This window comes from Coturnix japonica, chromosome 10 (assembly GCF_001577835.2).
Source record: "Coturnix japonica isolate 7356 chromosome 10, Coturnix japonica 2.1, whole genome shotgun sequence".
In the NCBI taxonomy this organism is placed as follows: domain Eukaryota; kingdom Metazoa; phylum Chordata; class Aves; order Galliformes; family Phasianidae; genus Coturnix; species Coturnix japonica.
In genome coordinates, this window is record NC_029525.1 from 8,104,904 (window position 1) to 8,126,409 (window position 21,506).

General features: G+C 40.8%; 1 protein-coding gene across 2 annotated transcripts; it reads left to right on the forward strand.

Annotated features, from left to right (window-relative positions):
- Nucleotides 1-3,438: 3,438 nt before the first annotated feature.
- Nucleotides 3,439-21,061, forward strand: GLDN (gliomedin). Of its 2 annotated transcripts, XM_015872886.2 has the most exons (11): nt 3,439-3,613; nt 4,239-4,326; nt 7,640-7,691; nt 8,980-8,997; nt 9,406-9,513; nt 10,596-10,742; nt 11,570-11,689; nt 15,356-15,436; nt 15,520-15,645; nt 16,335-16,485; nt 19,388-21,061. In XM_015872886.2, exons 2-11 carry the CDS (start codon nt 4,288-4,290, stop codon nt 19,845-19,847), a joined length of 1,302 nt encoding a protein of 433 aa, XP_015728372.1. In that variant the 5' UTR covers nt 3,439-3,613; nt 4,239-4,287; the 3' UTR covers nt 19,848-21,061. The 2 variants fall into 2 exon arrangements, with proteins under 2 accessions (XP_015728372.1, XP_015728371.1); XM_015872885.2 differs by lacking the exons at nt 3,439-3,613; nt 4,239-4,326 and adding an exon at nt 5,295-5,601.
- Nucleotides 21,062-21,506: the final 445 nt, after the last annotated feature.

The window sequence follows — 21,506 nt, forward strand, 5'->3', positions numbered from 1 at the left end:
GAGCCTTGGGATTTACAAAGTGCTTCTGAGGGGAAAAAAAGGAAAACAAAGATAAGTTTTTTTCTATTTTTAAGATCTGTCTCTCATTGTTGACACAAAGATCCAAATCTTGATTTACAAGGAGGAACAGAAGTGGACAGAGGACACACTTTCATATCATAGTGACAAAAACTAAGAAGGAATGGCAAGTTAGCAACATTCCTAAGCTATTTTGTTGTGATGCCCAGTGTTGTCTTTCTAGAATGTCTTGCAGATCAGCCAGTAGGCTGGAAAATATAATGGTAGTGAAAGAGTAGAAAACAAAATAAATCATGTTGCTGTGCTAATTTCATTTATTTATACTGATATTAAATCCATGTTTTATATATATATATTTGTTAAACTGTAAGTGTTGGTTCTGAATGACGACTGATAGCTATGCTAGGCTCTCTAATTCCTCTTCTATGGAAACTCTGCATTACCATAATATAGGCTAAGAGGCCCTCTGGGTAGAAAAAGCTGTACAGCAGCAAGGTTGGAGGTCAGCTGCCCAAATCTGCTGTTCTATTGTCTGCCATGGAAAATGTACCTCTCAGTACCACGTCTGACTGCAATGGAGGATATTGTTAGAGCTGATGGTTGCTGCCAGCCCCTTCCTGACAAGGAGACCTCTGTGCCCACGAGGCAGCGCAGCATCCAGCCCATCAAAAAACTGATAATACTGCTTTTCTCTTAAAAGTTTCTCTGACTCAATCTTGTTTACTTAGAAGTGCCATTCCTCAGGTTATGCTTTGTGGCATTTATCATCACTTTGTGGTATCTTCACATGGTTTCTTTTCTTTTCTTTTTTTTTTTTTTCTGTGGAGACCAGGAATAAAAATTCAGACAGTGTGATGTGAGAGGGTTCTTCCCAGACGCAGAATGTGCCAAATTGCTGTAGACGTGGGCAGGAGACACAGTGCCTGTAAAGGAGCCGAGCATTCTGCCAGTGCCCCCTCCATCCTGTATTCCCAGAACAATCTGAATGTTGTGTCACAGCCATGTGCCATTTTGAGATCTGCACAGACTGCGTTTTCTTCTTCTGAAAATGAAGGAGTGCGTGGCTTTGTATCGGGGGCAGCTGGGGGTGGGATGTGGTCTCTCCTCCCCCGGCTAAACTCAGTGCTTTCCACAGCTTCTCCCAGAGTAAGGCAAAAGATTCAAAGTAGTGTTATGAGTGTACATTCCGTGCCTGAGTTACATGAGCAGCTTTCCTGAAAATGGTATGCTTAGAAAATTCATGTTTAAAAACTCCTTGAAGTGCAATAAATCTAAGAATGAAACCTAATAAAGCATTACACCTCAGACTTCTCTTCTTGTTTCCCACTCCTGTTGTGTGCTGCCTGGAGATGAGATGATAAAACCTTTGAAACGGAGATGATCTTTTATGAAATGTGTCTGAATAAGATCTATCCCAATATCTCAGGCTCCCAAAGAGGTAATATTGCTGTGGATACATTGTCCTTAACTTCAGGCACGTGTATCTGAGCTTGCTTTATTAGCAGGAGAGGAAATGCAATCTTTCCTGGAACAGGGTTCATCTTGTTCCACAGGTGTAAGGCTGCTTGGCAACTCAGCCCCCATGTCCCTTTGTAAGAGGGGCTGGATGAGTTTGTTAAGCCATGTAGTGCTATTTATCTCTCTTGGCTTTATAGGGAGTCTTAGGATGCGTCCTTACACTGTGTATAGCGATACATCCAGTGAGCAAGTGCTCAGATAGGAAAATATCTTTTCTGTGAAAGTCACCTTTAGCAGCCAATGGCTGTTGTACGGCAATGAGTTGTGCTGCTGACGCCACCATGTAGTGCCCTCTTTGCTGCACTGCTTGCAGAGATTTATGTATTTTGTTCTGGATCTTAAACGGCAGTTTGGCTGACCTAGTAAGAAGCTGATTTTCATTGGCCCTTAGTTTGCTTTGATCATTGTCCAGGTATTCCAAAATGTACCAGGATTCCATTTTATACGTGTATTTATTTTTACAACCTTGCATTAAAGTAGAAGTCGCCTAAAATCAGGGGATCTACTTAGGGTATCTGTTGCTGCTACCTTAAAGAGCTTTATGTCCTTGTGCCACTGAAATGCACGATAGAAGCTTGAAGGGGTTGGGTTATAGATGCAGCTTTTTAACTGGTAATTTAAGAATAATCTATCAATTCATGACCTTTCCATGCAGGTGTTTTAGTTTTTTGTTTTTGGTGGTGGTGATGTGTTTTTTTTTTTCTTTTTAGTGTAAAATACTTCCTCGAATCGTTAACCTTATCTAATTAAATACTATTCATTCAGACTAAGATTCATTTCAATTACAACCGTAGAACAGTTTGGGTTGGAATGAACCTTAAAGAGGTTGGTCCTTAATCCAGCCCCTCTATCATGGTGGTATTGGGGGCTATATCACGAATATTCTTCTATCTACTATTTGGTATAATTCTTTTTCCTCTTACTCTTAAAAATAACTTTTTGGTGTTATTTTCTCTTTCCCCCCTCTTTTAAACAGAACCTTGTGTATCCAATATGCTACAATGTGTGTGCAGAATGTGAGCGGAATGCATTCTGGCAGCTGTCACTGAGGCTATTCTGCAGGACAAGGTTAACGGTGAAGTTTGGTGTGGAGTCTGGATACAATATTTGCTTCAGCTCCAATACTGAATTGCAACCATGATTTGAATGGAGGAACTCTATAGCTGCTTGGCTGCCAATGTGTTGCATGATTCGAATAGTGATAGCAGAGATGAAGAGAAAAGGGCATCTATAGCATCTAGTGTTTCTGTCCTTCTTGAATATATCTATGCTGGACATATAGCTGCAACAGTTACCAGTATGCAGTGCCTCATAGGAATATCATGGAATATCAGTTATCATGGGAGGCCACGAAAGCTTTTAGAGATTTTTTTTCTCTCTGTTAAGTAGATCAGGGAAAGAAGTGAACTTCTTTCTAATAGCACTCATGAAGATTATCTTCTGTTTTAGCAGCATTTCCGTGTCATAATTGGAGGAAGTTTGGCTATCTGTCTAGCAGAGTACCACCCTCAGCATGCAGTCCATATTTCAGCATTAGTTATTCAAGTGGAAGCAGCGTGCCAATCTGCACTGTGCTTCATCTTGGGAGAGCTGCCTAAAGAGATGAGGTTTCGGTTATGACAGTTTTTGCAAAGTGAAACATCAGTGGGAGCATTATTTCAGTGTGACACCCTCTGAATACATTGTCTGCCTCAGAATAATCAAGTGATATTCTTTATTATACACAGAACGTGTAATTTGGGTACAAAAATATCTCATGTGGTAAAGCAATGTTTTATCTTCTAACAATTTATTTCAGCTGTGTGACTGAGCTGGAATTGTGCAAAGAATAAATGTGATGTTGTACCTGCAGTCTGCATGTGATACACTGATAGTTTCATTCTACTTCCCACATAGGTTGGGCTGATGTACATCATTGCTATATGCCATGCTTCCCTGCGTGTCAGGTATGATGCATGCTTGCTGTAGGACATGCTTTAAGAAAGACAATTTCCTGGAGTGCCAGAAAATAATTGAGCTGCTGCTTGTTTGCATCTATCTGATCTACATGGAGAAAAGGACCAAATGGATATAAGGGGTAATAGTTTTCTTATGCTGGTTTGGATTGTTACTGAGTGTACTTCTTCTGTTCTTATCAGCAGCATTCTCAAACCTTCATTTTGCTTTGCTGTTCATCATTCTGCCATTGGGACCTTTGCTTTCATTATAGAGAAGGAACATAGGAATCAAGAATGGGGCTGTGCTGCAGCTGATGTCAACAAATGGACCAAGGCTTTGCGTGTATTGTACTGGGATGGGAGACCCAGAGGGAGATGTAAAATCAAAGCCCTGAAGTGGGAGTCGTAGAGGATGAGGGGATGTGGAGGCATTCAGATACAGTACAGCTCTGTTTACATCCTCAGACAGAAATGCTTTAGAATGCTATTATGACAGATTCTAACCTTTTATTTTTTTAATATCTATGACATGATAAACGAAGCTTGCTCAGGAAATAATGGCTTTGGAGAAGTTCTGTGTAAGGTTGTATTTCTTTTTCATTTCACCCTCACAAGTTTAATAGAAGCAAAACTGAAATATGTGCTTCATATGCTCCATCCCTATGGAGTTAATGTCTTTTCAATAACCAAACTGTTTTAAGCATTGTAATGGTTTCTGAAAATACCAATTAATTCAGGGGTTAGATTCCTGATTTTGTTTTATAGGATAGAGAAAGCTGAAAAACACACTGTTCCATGGAAGAAGTTGAGCACAATGGCTTTGATATGGTACAGCCTGCTCCTAAATGATAAGGTAAGGACTTTTGCAATGTGAGCTACCAAAGAGATCTCTGTTATTCCATATTACAATGTAAATGAGAGGAGACTATTAAGACTGTGTGGTGCCAGTCTATCTCTGAGGGAGATGAGCCTTGTTGGTGAGCCTTGCTCCTTTGGACATGAGTTGATTTTCTTGTCTCATGTGTCATTATGGGATGAGATGGAATGATGCCCTTCCTTGCAAGGAACCAGGCATTCAGAGGCTGTGAATTTCCTGAGATCAATTTGAAATGGCAAGAGAGAAAGAAGGCACAGCTGTTTGTCTTTGAGCTTGAAGTTTCAGCATTTTAAAGAATATTCCTACAAGTTCTTTTTTTTTTCAGAGTTCTTTTAAGCTTCATGGTCTTTGTGATATCTTCACGTCCAGCCAAATCCTCATAACAGTGTACCAGTGTACTGTATAATTCATTTTCTTATTTTTACTATGAATTAATTAGGAGCAGAATGTATTTTATTGAAGATATCCCACGGCTCACAGGGATTGGCAGGGGGATTTTGGGAAAATGTTCATCCAGAGCTGAGCTTCGGAAGCAGCAGGTTGTGCTGTTGGTGAGAGTGAGTGTTGGTAAATCGAAGCGACCACAGACACTGCAGAATGGCAGTGTGTGTTCAGGGTGGGTGCTAGGCAGAATTCCTTCTCAGAAGGAGTGGTGTGAGGCATTGGCATAGGCTGCCCGGGGGAGTGGTGGTCACTGTCCCTGGAGGTGTTGAAGAAAAGGGTGAACGTGGCACTGAGGGACGTGGAGAATGGGGCATGATGGGGATGGGTGCGTGGTCAGATTAGATGATCTTAGAGGTCTTTTCTAATCTCGATGACCCTGTACGTAAAGGGGAGCTTTGTTTTACTGCGCAGTATCCCTTACCGGGTGGCCGCCACTCCCCCCCCGCCCATCCCGCGACCCACGGCTCCGGGGCCATAAATCCCTCCCGTCGGCCGCAGCCGCCGGCCCGAAGCACGATGGAGTCGGGCGGCCGTGCGCTGCGCTGCATGCTGGCCGCTGTGGGACTGCTGTCGGCTCTCAGCGCTGCGGGGACGCTGTTCCTGTTGGTGCAATGGCGAGAGCTGAGCGAGGCGCTGCGGGAGTTGGAGGCGGCGCGGATCCCCGCGGCCAACGGCTCCGTGCGGGACCCGATGGGCGCAGCCGGGTCCGGCCTCCCGCCCCCAGCCCGCAGCAGGAGGAGCCGCCGCGGCCACGTGCGTGCCGAGAGCGACGAGATGCTGATGATGCTCACCTACTCCATGGTGCCGGTAGGGCGGCGCGCCGCGCACTCAATGTGGCTCGGTCTGATGCTTAGAGCAGCCCCGTGTAGTGTCTTTATTAACGAGGGGATCGAGTGTGCCCTCGGTAAGCTGGCTAATGTCGCCAACCTGGGGGAAGTGTCGATCTCCCTGAGGGTAGGAAGGTGCTACAGAGGGACCTGGATTGCCGAGCTGGGACCTACTGTGTGCACTTTAACAAGACCAAGTGCCGGGTCCTGCATTTTGGTCACAGCAACTCCATGCTCCACTGCAGGCTTGGGGCAGAGTGGCTGAAAGCTGCACAGAGGAGAATGATTGTCTGGGTGTTAGCAGACTGGTGGAACATGGACCAGCAGTGTGCCCAGGTGGCCAAGAAGGCCAGTGGGCATCCAACAGTATCCTGGCTTGTGTCAGAGATAGTGCAGCCAGCAGGAGCTGGCAGTGATGGTCCCTGTGCACTGGCACTGGTGAGGCCACTGCTCAAGTGCTATGTTTGGTTTGGGACTCTCTGCAAGAAAGACATCGAGGCTCTGGAGTGTGTCCAGAGAAGGGTAACAAAGCTGAGAAGGGCTTGGAGCACAGGTTTTATGGAGAGTGGCTGAGGGAACTGGGATAGGTCAGTCTGGTGAAGAGGAGGCACAGGGAAACCTCATCAGTCTCCACAACTCCCTGACAGATTGAAGATTGTCCATTTGTGTCCCTCCTCTGTTCAAATCAAGATGTGCTCCAGCAAAATGTATTGATGGAAAGGCTGCTGGCTCCTTGTGGCTGAATTGGGGGCTGTGCTGCAGGCTGTTCACTGAAATGTGCTCTCTGAATGCAGTGCTTGTATCTGTCATGTGGATTGCACTTAGTGGCAAATATAATGCTGAGATAATTGCAGGGCTTCAGAGCGAGCTCTAATCACTTCAACAATCTTAACAAAACCACTGAGATTAAAATGCGCTTTGAATTAGAGAATGCTTGGACAAGGTGTGTTTTACAGATTACAGCATAGAAGCCTGGTTTTTGAGATATGAGGGGAAGGAGAACAAGCAGATCCTGACTGCAACAGCAGTTTAGCTAAGTTAGGCTGAATCTGAAGTATCTCAGGATGGCTGGGACTTAGAAAGTCATTGGGGCCAGGTGCCCACTGGGTCAGGGCACAAAATGTTTGAAATTATAACATGAAGAGAAAAATAATAGAAAGGCCTACAACAGAAGGGAAAATAACTGCTTTATAATGGCTGAGAGGCTGATTTGTGGAATTATAGCACGGGCATTTCTCTTATAACTCCTTCATCTTTGAAGATGGCAAATGCTGTCAGCTGTCGTTCCAGTCTGGGAAGTCACAGAGCTTACTGCTTTGCAAGGCTGAGAGTTTTGTCCTGAATCTGTATGTCTCTTTACAGGTGTAAAGAGGAAAGAAATACAGGAACAAATACCCAAATCCACACCTTTTTTTTGTAAATGACCTTCTAATTTGTAAAACTTGGTCTGATCCAGATTAGAGGCATCTGTGTGAATGCTGGGTGGTTTTGTAAAGTGCGTCACTGTTTGGCTGAGGTATTTCCAATGGGTAAGGGTCCACTCCAAGACTGCCAGCCTCAGTGAAGCAAGACATTTCTTACGTGGAACACAGGACACCTTCCTCATGGTATATGCTATGCTGGAAAAATACCCGTTGTTTATGAACATGCAATTGAATTGAGTGCAGTGTTCACTGGCTGGTGTCAGCTTTGAATACCCCGCGCTGGCAGTCAGTACACGCACAGTTGCACATTTGGATTACAGTAACTGGTGAACATACATACTTAGATGATGCGTGGAACTGACTGCCAAGTGTTTTCTTAATGTTTTCAGTAGGGTTTACAGTGAGGTGTACCAAACAGATTCATGTCAGAGAATCACTGCCCAAGGAAGTGGTTGGTGTCTCAATGTAAGAGCAGGTCTACATATTTTATTCTTACAAGCACAGTAATGGTATCTTTGGTTTTGTAAATCAGACCATTTCCTCTGAGCTGTCATGGCCTACCTTGTTTTGAACTTAATTTCTTTACAACCTTAGGTCCGAGTGATGGTGGATTTATGTAACAACACAAAAGGGATATGCTTAACAGGTATGTTAATTGACATGAATGTTAGATTTGTTTTTACCCTCAGCATTACAGAATCACAACATTTTCAAAGAACTTGAAGTAGGTACATTTTTACATGTCAAGTTTTACTGTATCAAAGTTCATATACGCACACACACATGTATATATACGTGTATATATTTGTATATATCACTTGCATTATTTACCTAGAAAAGATAACAGGTGCTACTTTGGGACTTACCCACACCTACTTTTAAATCCTGGAAGTTTAGGAGTTTGGTTGAACCTACATTTCCTTGTGCTCCAGTGTTGTGAATTCCCCTATTCAGTACCTCCTGCAGCTTTCTGCTCTCCCAGCTCTCTTAAAATGTTTCTTTAGTCCTGGCTTTCTCTGCTGTTGCCCTTTCTAGCACCTTTCTTACTTCTCTTATGCTGTTACAAGGATAATTAAGATCCTCAGAATCTTAGATGACATACAAATTCTAGGCACTAAAGCACATAATTCTGTGGTGTGGGAGAGAGATTCAGTCACTGGAAAACTGGCAGTAAGTTTTTAACTGGTGTCACAGTCAGTGCTGATTAAAAGGGATAATCTCTATGATGGCATTATAAAATGGTTTTTACTTTACTTACGGTGTTTTCTTGTTAAAGCTGGAAAGTGTCATCTGTAGGGAAATCCAGGAATTACTGTTATTTTTTCTTAGAGATTTTATTTTTGATGAAGCAAGGCAGTACTCAGTGACTGCATGAAGATGTTCATGGAGCTTATTTGGTCCTTTCATTGCAATTATGACTTTAAAATTTTTATTTGTTTTAAATATGTACTGGGGATCACATAAGACAAATCTTGTAATAGAAACATTTTCAGGTAATACTTTACTCCTGCTTGCTGTTCTTTCTTACTGTAAGGTTCTATACTATAAGTCAGAAGGAATAAGGAATAAAGGAATATTCCTTCTGACTATATAAGTCAGAAGGAATAAGGCAGATGTTACTGTAATACATGTAGAATAAATGAGTAAGTCCAGTTTCTACTGCACCAGGGAATCCTCCAGCCCCAGGTCCTGTAGGGAGTGCGGTGCAGTCCAGAGACCAGATCCATGTAAAAACAGTGATGTTCAAATGTTTGCATTCAGTACAAAAAATGTAAATCCATAGGCTTTCCGTTTGACATGTGATGTGCTTTCCTCCTCTTTTCATTGTTCTGATCTAACGCTCATCACTTTCATCTGGAATTGTTTTTGTTTACTTGCTAGGATAAACTCACTGTTTCTTCTTTCTTGTGTTCTTTTGCATGTTGCTGATGTAGGCCCGCCAGGCCCCCCAGGTAAGACATTTTGACAGCTGCAGTGATGGTTTTGGGTAACTGAAACAGTTGTTGGTACAGATGTTGAACTATAGAAGTGCATCTTTATAGAATAGTCTCCCTCTGCTAAATAGAATGAAGGAGAAAGGAATGACTTTATCACTTTCCTACTAATGTCAACCTGTGCCCCTTGGGGTCAGAAGGGAGGTTCTGCTTTTGTGTTGGAGGCAATAAAATAGTTTAATGTTTGCCAGAGCATATTTGTTCAAAGCTCGATGGAGTTCAGAATTTTTGTGTAGCATTTAGGCAAAGAGCATTATTAAAGAGTAGCTGATTATTTTAACTTAACAGCTCTTAGAAATGTTGATTATTGGTTTCTGATGTTATGGTGAATGGTGACATTTCTGTTGTGCTGTTTGGTTTCTCTAGGGCCCCCCGGGCTTGATGGACTGCCTGGCTACAACGGCTCGGATGGAGCCCCAGGTGTTCCAGGCCAAAAGGGAGAACCAGGACTAAATGGAAAAAGAGGAAAAATGGGTATGCTTTGTTGTTTATAAATAATAAATAAATCCTTTCTGACTGTTTCATTCAGATACAATTACTTGTAGACCTTTGTTACATGGAGAAGGGATTCAGTGTCCACAAAGGATCTGCACACTGCAGGATTCTGTAACATTCATTGTCTTGCACTGAGTTTTTGTAGATCACTTCAGACGTATTCTAGAAAGAGAAATATACTGTCAAATACTGCAAATTATGGCTATCAAATAAAATTAACCACACCTCAGTATTCTGATCTTGCTTGTAAATAATGTCATTATAAGAATATTTCCATTCCCTCAATCTGCCAGCATAAGAAATCTTTGACTTCAGAGGGCTTCAAAAAAGGAAGACTGAGTTTGGGCCAATTGTCTGTGATTGTTTGAGTCAATACACAGGCTGTCGCTTTAGTGTTCATCAGTGTTCTTTTAGTTTGTCTAATGGGAAATGAAAGTAAGAGCCTATTTTTAGAGTCAGAGGGCAATTGAGCAGGAGACAAGTTTCAGATTTCACCCCAAAATTGTAATTCTTTTTCTGGTTCCATAATTTAAGTGTACATAGTAGTACTGTAAGTAGAAGGACAAGTATTTTCTCCTCAAGAACTTACATATATAATGTGAACTCTTGGGCTGCAAGAACTCTTCCATTCTTGGCTGTATGGCTGCTCGTTTCTCTCTTCTAGAGCATAAAGTACTGACATGAAGGCAGATGCTGGAATGTTTTGGTGTCAGTTGTACAACCACATCGTTGTGTTCCTTGTTGCAAAATGCTCCAGCCGAGGCTACACAGGGACAAATGAATGCGTTGTTAAAAGTGTTACTCTGCTGAATTATCCAGCACAGAGGAGGTGTACAGAGCAATCGTGCTTGCAACAAGTCTAGAGGCACGTGGAGATGTTACTGGGTAGTTACTTTAATGTTCTGCTGGGACAAGGGAAAATGCTGAAAGTGCAATATGTCAAGCCACCAGACAACTAGGGTGAATGTATTTTGTGCTTCAACAGAATGTATTGATTTTAGGAGCTATGTGCTTAACACTGGGCATGTGTTCTTTGTACTGAAATGCTTTTTTGTTTCTAGGTGTGCCTGGACCAAAAGGTGACCAAGGAGAGAAAGGAGAACCTGGAGAAATAGGTTTACCTGGCAAGGATGGTATGCCTGGTGTAAAAGGTGCAAGAGGAGCAAAGGGAGAAAAGGGGGATGCAAACAACGATGTGATATTGGAAGGTAGGAAGAAGCACATTCTCTTGCAATAGTGTACATGGTGGAAAAATAGACACTCTGCTTCTGTAGCATGAACTATTAGAGTAGGACCAACCAATGCACACACTTGATCCACTGTGAAGTTTCTGGGCATTGTTACAGTTCAGATATTAGAATCTTTCAGTAATAGTCTTAAAGGGATGTGCAGCTCCAAAAATAAAAAGGACTGCCCAGGGCACTATTTGCCCTTTATAATGTAGTTCCTCACAAGATGACTTATGTGGGCCTTGGACTGAGGTGCATGTGAATTTAACCCTTTCCAGGATGCTTCCAGACAGCTGATCTCCTTCTACTCTTTCATGCAGTGTAGTTTTACTTATGTATTAGAAAATGAGAGCAGAATTCTACTCAGGAAAGGAAGCATCATGGCAACTGAACATGTAAGCTGCTAAAACTGTAGCACTGGAGCATTTTAAACTGAAGTCTTAGAGAACACTGTACAGAAGGCAGTTGTGCTTTATAACTTTCTAGTATGCCTTTAATCCAGACACATTAAATTGCATTGATGATCTGGAAACTATAAAGTTCTGGGTGGTTCACCTTCCAGGATCCGGACCCAATAATCCTTATGTGTCCCTTCCAACTTGGGATGTTCTGTGATACTATGATTCTAAGAATTAGCACTGCAGGGAGTTTATTGAGCTGTATTTTTTTCTGTACACAAAAACCTCCTCAGAAGACAGAAGCTATTTTAGAGATGTCTAACAGGTCCATCACCTGGACACTCAGTTCTCTGCGGGTTGCATCCTTGCCTGCAGGGCCTGTGGCATTGTGATTTGCTTTGTACACAGGTGCAAAAGGTGACCCTGGACCACCAGGCCCCCCTGGGCCTCCTGGACCCCCAGGACCTCCAGGAAAACGTAAGGGTAAAGCACAGCTTCAGGAGAGTGTGTACAGCAACAAATGCACAGGTTGGTTTTTTCCATTGTTCTTTTTAACATTAACAGGTTCAAGATTAAGCCCATTTTTCTAAGTGTCATGAAATAGTGATTGGTTGCAAACTTTGCAGTAGATACTGTTATAACCAAGGTATGAACATGCAGACTGCCAGTTCGTAGACTGTCTGCTGAAATACAGCAGCTGCACTGCCTCTTTCCTCTCCCATACAGGAGAGGAGGGACAAGGTACCTGCTGATAGTTTGTAAATTTTATTCATTCTGTTGTAAAACTCAGCAGCTGTATTTCATATGTATTTGAAGTACCAAGTCACTGAAGTTTAGACCATTTTGAGCAAAAATGTTACCTCAGAACCTTTCTTATTGGTCACTGATGCAGTATTAGGTGAGATGTGCTGGTCGCTTGGATGCTCTTAATATGGGTTTTATAAACACTGTTGTATTGTGATAACTGGAAAATGTTAGGTCGAGCCATCAGTGATAGTAGAAAGCAAAGAGAAGCTGCTGCTAGAATAGCATTTGCATTTCTAGCTTGAAAATGGAAGGAAACTTTTGGTTTTGGATCTATATGGATCTATCTATCTATGCTGGATCTGGTCCTGCTGACCTTTAGTCCTTTACTCCAGAAGGTGTTATATTTGATGCCAGAGATATTTTTCAGTTACTGTTGCTCCCTGTGCGGACTTAGGATGAATTTTCCTCCTCACCGAGAAGGTCAGAGTCATAGCAAAGAAAGTCCCAGGTACTGATTTTCCTTCTTTCTCATTTTTCAGGAAAGAAGGGAGTTGTTTGTGACAGTGTTGGTTAAGCGGGGTTTCTTTGGAAACTGGAAATGTATGAACTAGAACAAACAGTGCAAGTGTGAAGTATGCAGAGGGATTCATAAGTTACACCATTAATTGGGTGGTATTGATTTGATGTTGTAATAGTGAAGTGGAGGAGGAGGAGGATGGTTATTCTCCAGTGCTAGGAATAAAGTCTTTCAGTGGTAATGAATTCATAATACTGTTCTCTCTTCTTTCTTCTGCCCATGTGATATTACCAGCCCTTCAACTTGTAGGCAGGGCACCCAGCACTAAGGATGTCTAGCACCTGTATTGTTCAGTACAAGGAGATAATTAGTGATTAGCTGCTAGAGTGTCCATTTCAGCTTGTAGGAGATTTGTGTGAGCTAGGACCGGTGTGTATATTAACGTCATCATTTTTTGGTAAGATGAAATCATTTTTATTATAATTGCTATTAACTGGTGAATATTTAATGCTGTCTGGAACATACATCAATTATTTCTGCCTCATATCCTTAACATAGAATGTAATTGTATTAGCATGTGAGAATTTCAGTTGGGAGATGCTGGGTATTGGGGCATCAGAATGGAGCCCAAAGTGACCCTTACAATGGAGAGTTGATAGCTGAGCAGAAATTTGATGCTATTTGAAACTCAGAAATGTGTGAAGTGCTGTGCAAGATCTAATTAGAGCAATTATTCAGGTAGCCTCTTTCCATTTGTTGGTACTGTCTGAAGTTCTTTGGAGGGATAAACTTTATCTGCTGGATTTCTGGTGGATTTGGAATCCCAGAGTGCAGATGGGAGTTATATTCAAATAACTTTGCATGGAAGAGGAGCTCCTCTGTGAGCATTTAAATGTTATGAGCAGTGAATTGTGTGACCATAATGCAAAAATAAATCATCTATTGTTATATAATAATCATATCCCTTTGAAGATAGAGAACACGTGTCCTGATTTACAGCTGTAATTAACTTACTGCATGAGAATGTAAGAGTGATTTCCAAGAATCAGATTTCACCTGTTTCAAGATTTACTTTCCTTAAGAGAACAGAATAATTAGTTGTTGGGTTTTTTTGCTCCCACGACACTGTTAGCAAATTCTAAAAGAAACAGCACATCCCTCACATCCTCCCCCAGACTGGCCATCCCCGTACTTCTAATGTCCTATAAATTCTGTTAACGCTCAGCTAGAGTATTTTAGGATCAGAACCTCTATGATATTTATTTGTTTATTTATTTTTGTGGAAAGAAAGCAATGGAGATTTCTCATAGTGGTCTCTGATAGAGAACTGTCTTTCTAATCTTAATTGCTTTCTGTTTCATGCAGCTGAAAGTTCCCAGAGTGTTTTGCGAATGTTCTCAATTCCAAACAGTGCATTCATCTTCACAGGAAACATTGACCTGGTCCTTGACTATTCCACAATGTTAGATAAACCACTGTATGAGGAACTGTTCATGCAGTTAATTTTATCAGTTTCCTTGGGCTGAGACTAATAAACTTGTGTATCACAGCTTGTCGTTTCTGTGGGGTGGGTTCCTTTCTTGAGATATTTTGAGAAGACTTTGAGATCAAAACCTGGAAGGGGTCCTTGGGGGATTGCTGGGTTCCAGCTACCGGCACGTCTTCCCACAGCTGGATTGGCTGTTTGTGCCTTTTTTAGGAGAGAACTTGTGATCAGTTACAACTCCAGTGTCACATCAGTAAGTGCTCTAGATAAATGGATGGGATAAATGTGTGGTTTTGGTCTGCCTTGGAGTATTTTCTTTCTGTATGAGCAGAGAGAGGTTATAACCTTACACAGAAAACAATGCAGTGCAATCTGCTCTTTCTTTCCTGAGAGTCATACTGCCCTTTCAGCTTTACTTCATGATTACTTAGTAATTTTGCTACCTTGCTCATTTCAACGTCATCATGGTCCTGCAAAGCCCAGGAATCGGTTCAAAAGTAACAGTGAAATGTGAAAGGAGGTGAATGTTAAGAACGGGATTAGAAAAGAGGGCTGTGATGAAATCAGGATGTCTTCAGCACAGAACTGAGAACTGCTTGTTCTCCGTGGCTTTTCATTGTAACAAAATAGAAATGTGCTGCATTGTTCTAAAGGCAGAAGGTGTATCTTTGTTTACAGAAAAGGTTTTGTAAGTAATCTCATAAAGACATCATTTAAATAGTAAATGCTGCAGAAAACCTGACCAGTTAACCTTCAAATCATTGAGTAGTGGGGGAAAATGTTTGCAGTTTTTTATTTGCTTCTTTGGTGAACCATTTCTCTATGCAGAAAGAAGATGGTGTATAATTTCCCTTATTCTTTTATGTTGGTTCTCTAATGGCACAGATGGCTGACCTGCATTCTTAAACATGCAGTGCTCAGTGCGTGCATTAGGAATGGTGTTACTGTTCTGGGGATTCATGGTAAGTGCAGAGCTTCCATGGGTGCTTACAGAGTGCAGCCCCTCTACTAGTGTGCCCAGGTTGAGGCATGAGGCCTTGAGTTTGGCCACTGGTCTCTCCCAAGGAAGTGGATTTGGTATTACTGATAAGTCAGCCAGCTGGCAGCTGCCTCAGTTATCTGCTGTTATCTGAGGAGAGGGACAGCACTGCCTTTCAAAGCACCTACTCCGAAATTCTCAGCCAGAGGATGAGATCTGCTGAGCAAAACCAGCTCCTCCTCAAAGCAATGTGTCAGCCTGACAGCTTCAAGGGAATGAACTCACCTGAAAACTTCATATGTTCATTTATTTAGATATCACTGATGACCAGAACCACTTAAATGTTTCTCCAGGTGAAATAAAATCCTAAACATCATTCCTTTAGTTCAGTGAAGCCACTGATGTGCATCTGTCACGCTGAGTGTAGAAAGATGTCGCATTTCACCGTTTCTCTCTGAAATCCAGGTGAGACGTGTGCTGTACCAAATGATGATACCTTGGCTGGAAAAGCTGAAGACAGACCCTCTGATCGTTCCAAAAAAGATGGTAACCTGCTAGAATGTGAGCCTAACTGCTGCTTGCTGGGTTGCAGTCACACAGGTAACAGACACATGCTTTTTCTCTACCAGAGCGTGTTATAACATCTGTAGGAAGTCCTGTTCACTTTGTCAGCGTACAGCAAACATTTGGAACATGGATGCGGGAACCTGCAAATGAGAGCGATGAAAGGATTTGGCTTACTATGCACTTCTCAGGTATGGCACTGCTAGTTATCTTCATAAGTCAGGCTGGTATTAACATTGCCTTTGTAATTCCTTCAACCCAAATTAATATTTCAAATAAAGCATGACGGTTTTCCCCCTGTCTTTTACTACATAATACTTAGCTATCCATATGATGATAGATAATTCTAGTATTTTCTGATGTTTCAGAATCCAATGTTGACTCTGAGTAGCTTGAGGATATATATATATTTTTTAGTGCCCTTTGTCCATGTCCTTGTATTCCTGTTTTTTACCGCTTCCTATGGTTTTATTTTAATCCCCTAAATTGTAGCTAGGACTTTACCCTGCCGTTAAGGGAGAGTGTAAGTGAATGAGATACTGTGTGAGCTACATTACTGCAGGATCTTTTCCAGGACATGGACGGAGGAAGGAAACACTGTCACAGTTTAGCAAGCGCGTTCAACATGAAGGCTGATTTCTCAGTGGGAAGCTGCCCCTTGAAAACCTCTGTGTGCTCTTGGCTTTGCTTCTGGATTATTTTTATAATGTTACAGAATATTAAATCACTGTTGAAAACATACATATGATTATAGTCTGTCACAAACTTGATTCTAATTGTATTTGAACAGATTGTTTTTTTTAGGGTAGGGATTTTTGAAACTAGGTAAATCAAATGGTAGTCTTTTGTTATTTATTTACTTATTAATTTTCCCATTTAGGAAACTTTATAAAAGAATATGAGAATTCCAATGCCTTGCTGAATGGCAGCTACAGGATCATTAACATCACGGGGTTCTTTTACGGTTGTGGTCACGCAGTACAAAACAATCATCTCTACTACCAAAAGGGAGGAACCAATGTCATTATGAAGTAAGTCAAATGTAATTTGCTTAAGACTAATGATGTGGAAGGAAGAGCAATATGTTAGCAATAGAGATGGACCTCAGAAAACCAGTCCAATTCTTTTGTACTGTTTTGTTTCTTTTTAGAACTATCTAGCATAGGAAGAATGGAAGAAGTTGTTCAGAATTCTTTTTAGAATAGAATAATTAACACTTTCCTGTCTGTAACTGCAATGTGGGTCAGTGGCCTTCCATACAGTCTGTGTATGCTTCTCAGCCCATTACTCTGTTGTGACAATTTGCTCTTTAATCACTGTGTATCTCTGTGTCCAGGCAGATAACTTTAGCAGTGACTGTATGATGTATGAGATGCAAGACAGTTGGTCCTTCAGATTAAAAGGGTGATGTGTGCAGAGATGGCAATGGATTTTTCTGTTGGAAATCCTTGGGCCCAGTGGGTTCCTATAATGCACTGGGTGTTTTTGTACTTAGATTCTTTCCTGTGTTCATAATTGGCAGAAAGAAATGGGAGCTAAATAAGGAATAAAAGTGTCAGAAAAAAGAATATGACTAAAGAAAATAATCTGTGTGTGTACCCACATCAGTGTATCAATTGGTTCAGTTGTCTGGGGGACACAGATAAGGGGTTATACAACTGAAGCCCCCTTAGGGAACATGTTGGCTTACCAGAGCTTCTTGCTGGGTTGATGTACGTGCCCTGCTCTCAGATAGCACTGTTCTTTGCTGGTAAGGGTTGCGTTAATGCTGCTCATGCACAGGAATGCACCAAGGCACCTGCAGAGGACACAGCGACCTGTGATCGTGTGTTCTGTTGTGGAGGAATCACTCTGCTGTTTGGTTTCCTTCTAATAAATTTCTGTAACTCTCCCAATGCATCTCCCTGAATTTGAACTGGAAATTACTTCCTTATTTCTTCAGTTTCTACTGATGACAGACAATACAAATCAAAAACTAAATCATCCTGTGGGAAGAGCCAAAGAAATACAGCCCAAGGACAAGTGAAAGATTGCATCTTCTTTCAAGCTCTGTTGTGCGACTCTGATGTCTGAGCCAAGAACATTACTGTACTTTGATGTCTCTACCCAAGCAGGTGTGCGTGCCTTCTTCCTATATTCATTTAGATGACAAGGAATGCAAACAAGCTGCTTGGATTCTATAATATTTATTCTGCCAAAGACAAACTCACTTTTTGGCAACCTCCTTTAAATATCTGTAGGGATTTTTGTTTATACATTTTTAATGACCATCTCCGTCTAAACAGTGCATAGCGATAGGACAGAAGTTCCACCATTGGCTATTCATGGAATCTTCAGAACCTCTCCAAGAAGATGCTCAAAGTTTACCTTTCTGTTCAGTTTTTCAGCATAGAAAGGATCAGGCAGTGTGAAATTTGTTACAGAAAATCCTTGATTCTTGGCTGCAAAAAAGCTTCTGGGAGCTTTTGTATTGATGTAGAGCAAAGAACAGGTGAGAACCTGGCTACATGATTTTGCAAATGCTGGAAGCATATCTAGAAGTTTCATGTCACATTTACAAGCTGAGATAATTAGGTTTCTCTGATATCCTTAAGTAAGTTTTCTAGTGATGGCCAGATCCCTTGTGTAAGGAAAGCTTCAGTCCTTCCACTTTTGGCTTGTAATGTTTTCCCACTTCTGTTCATTTTGGTCAACTTACTAATCTCAGTTGATCAGAACACTGCATGTCGCTTGATGTGGTTGATGAGACATTGACCTGTATCTCATCATTTACCTCAAAGTGGTGGAAGATTAAGGACAATATGAAGTGAGAGATAGGTTTAGCTGGGTCGACACATATCTGGAAGTCAGTGCCAGCCCCAAAAGTGTGTTTTAATGCAAATGTGCTGCTGGAATATGGAGCTGCTGCAGAGCTGACTTTTAGAAAAGCTGAAGTGAATCACTTGACTGCTTGGTTTTGAGTTTTCTTTGGCTCATTTTCCTGCATAACCTGTCAGTGTTAAGTCTGTCATTTGAGAAAACTCTTGGATAGTGGATTCCTGGGCTTAACAAATTTTCTTCTATTAGAGGAAATTAGCTGTATAGTTACAGAAATGTTAGATGGTGGAACGTGCTTTGTTCCAGAATGCATTACTTAAAAGGATAAAAGCATTCTCTGCACTTACTGGAGCACTACGCTATTCACTGATTAAATACTGACTGCAGATATGCTTTGATAGCAGCTGATTACCTTCTTGCACTTGTAGAACTCAGTTTTAAGGTTCTAAATGACACTGTCTTTGGACTATCATCGTATTGAGGAATTTCAAGGAATAAAACCACTTTTATACATCAGAGAGCAGACATTCAGGCTGTCCTTTTGGAGGCACGAGGTCAGAATTTTGGCTCTGCAAAAGTAGCATTTTTATTCCTTTGATGTTCATTTGAGCAAATCACTGCATTATTTGAACTCCTTTCAAAAGATGAGATCTAAGACCAGGTGAACCTGCCCAGAATTCATGCAAGTTCGTCAATTGCACTTTCTCTCTTTAGTTCCTGCCTAGTAGAAAGCAGATTTCTGTAGATTTCAGTTTACAAGTTTAGGACTTCAGCTGGTATCTCATTTTTTTCCACACCCATCCTTTCTTTTAGTTTGCTTCTTTCATCCCAGTGATATTGAGGTTCATAGACTAAATAAAACTAAACTTATCAAAGTGAATTCATGCTCTTGTGTGCCTTAAATTGATTATTATCATCAAGTTTTCTCTCAGTGTTTTGGAAGGTGCTTTCAGTGGAGTACTTCATTTCAAAAGATATCACTAGAATGGTCCTTAAACTCAAGTATTTTCAACAATGCTTCTATCGGTAATAACATCCTCTGAATCAATCCAATGAACCAGTTGATAAACAAACAAAACTTTTAACACAAGATGTTGATACTTTATTTCCTTTCAGATTTGGGCTTGATAAAACATCGCTGGGTGCACTGCTCATTGAGAATGCCCTGTATCATGGCCGTAACTACCTCTTTTCTAACTCGAAGACATATTTCAATGTAGCAGTGGATGAAAAAGGACTCTGGATTATATATGCCTCAAGCACTGATGAAACTATAATGGTAGCACACATTGATGAAGAAACGTTCTCGGTCATTCGGCATATCAATACTACGTATCCTAAGTCTAAAGCTGGTAATGCATTCATAGCATGCGGAATTATGTATGTTACTGATACTAAGGACATGACCGTAAGTTTTGCTTTTGATTTACTGAAAGAAAAGCAGATTGACGCAAGGTTTGAGTTACGGTCTTCACAGTCTGTTCTTGCTATGCTTTCATATAGTCTAAGAGATAATAATTTGTATACATGGGAAAATGGGAGTTTAATGATATATCCAGTACATTTTGGTGGATGAATATATTTTAAAGAGGGACACTGGGAAGTCCTGTTTGACTAAACAGATTATTTAAAGCTATACGATACACATATTTGAGTCCCTTCACTTGGTATGCCCTTTCTGTTCACTGATGGTGGTTTGCATGTGTGCATAAATCAGACCCCTTTGTATAAATGCACTTAAATCATACAGGCCATTTCTTCTTGTTGTTCAAAGAATAACTGTTCAATATTACAGCTGGAACACAGTTACCACAGACTTGCTTTTGTTTTTCCCATCCTTGAGCCAATTAGATCTAATGCATGTTGTTTATTCCACGGTCCTGTGATCAGCAGTGACTATTTATAACTTTCAGTTGCAATTATCTTATCTGCAATCATTTTCTAGTCAGTGATTATGGTATAGTGTAAGTGTCTAAATAATGAACTTGTGTACAAATACTTTCCTCTGTTATTTTCACTTAATACTTGCCCCAATCCTCTGTGAACATATTTTTGACAAGGATATAGAGCTGTTAAAAGGTTGTTTAAATATCAAAAAGCAAAAAGCTTCACATCTGAAAAGTCCAGCCAATTGTCACATCCTTAAAGGCACAATTCAGCCCCAGTTCCAAGGAGAATGGTAACAATGGTATTATTAAATACCAAAACATGTGAAATGAAACTGTGTTTAGTAAAGATAATGTAGGAAGGAAAGTAACTGGGTATAAAATTGGAAGAAAACATGTAAAATTTTGTATTAAAATTCCTGTTTAAGCGGTGTTGTAGTTGCTTCTATTGTTGGAATCTCTTCCTTCCCCCTCACTGGCAGCCGAAGTCCACCATTTCAGAGAATTACTAAGCATAGCACATTTCTGATAAATTTGCCTCACACTTATTCATAACAATGAAGTCACAAAATGGAGAGTATATTTCTTTGCTGGTATTCTTTGAAAAATGAAAAGCCTGCAGCAGGATGGCCTGTATTTGTTATAGTGCTTAATGACTTGATTTGTTGTTGATGTAGCCACTCACATTCAAACTTTTGGGGAGTTTGAAGTGAAAAATGATAGGAGCCTTTGATTATGATTTTGTTTGTTACTTCAGATTTCTAAATGTAACACTGGAACATCAATTGTGTCTTTGTGTGTTTCAAAGTCATGCCATCTGAAAACTTCAATTCCTAAGTTGTCTGTGTCACTTGGTAAATCCATGGAATCAATCCAAATATTTAAAAACAAAGCCTCTCTTAAACCCGACTGTACTCAACTGTTTAATGCCTACTTGGTATCAAGGAGCCATTGAATGGGTTAAAGGAATTCAGGATGATCTTTGCATGTAGAACTTAATTAAAAGATAGATGCATTAGAAAACAACTTCTGTTGCAGCTGAGCTTTGGTATGTGAGACAGTGATGGCTGGGCCTGGGTAGTATCCTCTCTTCTTAGAGACCTTTTTTTTTCTTTCTTTTTTTTTTTTTTTTGTAAATTTTCATATAACACCCATATGCTAAAATACATGTTAAATTTCTGAATGCCATTGCTGACCCAGTCAGATCAACTCACTGGAGAAAGGCCAGCAAACTCCATTTCCTGCCCTGTGGCAGAGCCAGGCTCATATATGAGGTGTTTCTTACAGCTGCTTCAGCTGGAGGTGAACAACTACATGTTTGCGTAAGTATTTTCTAGGAAAACTAAAAA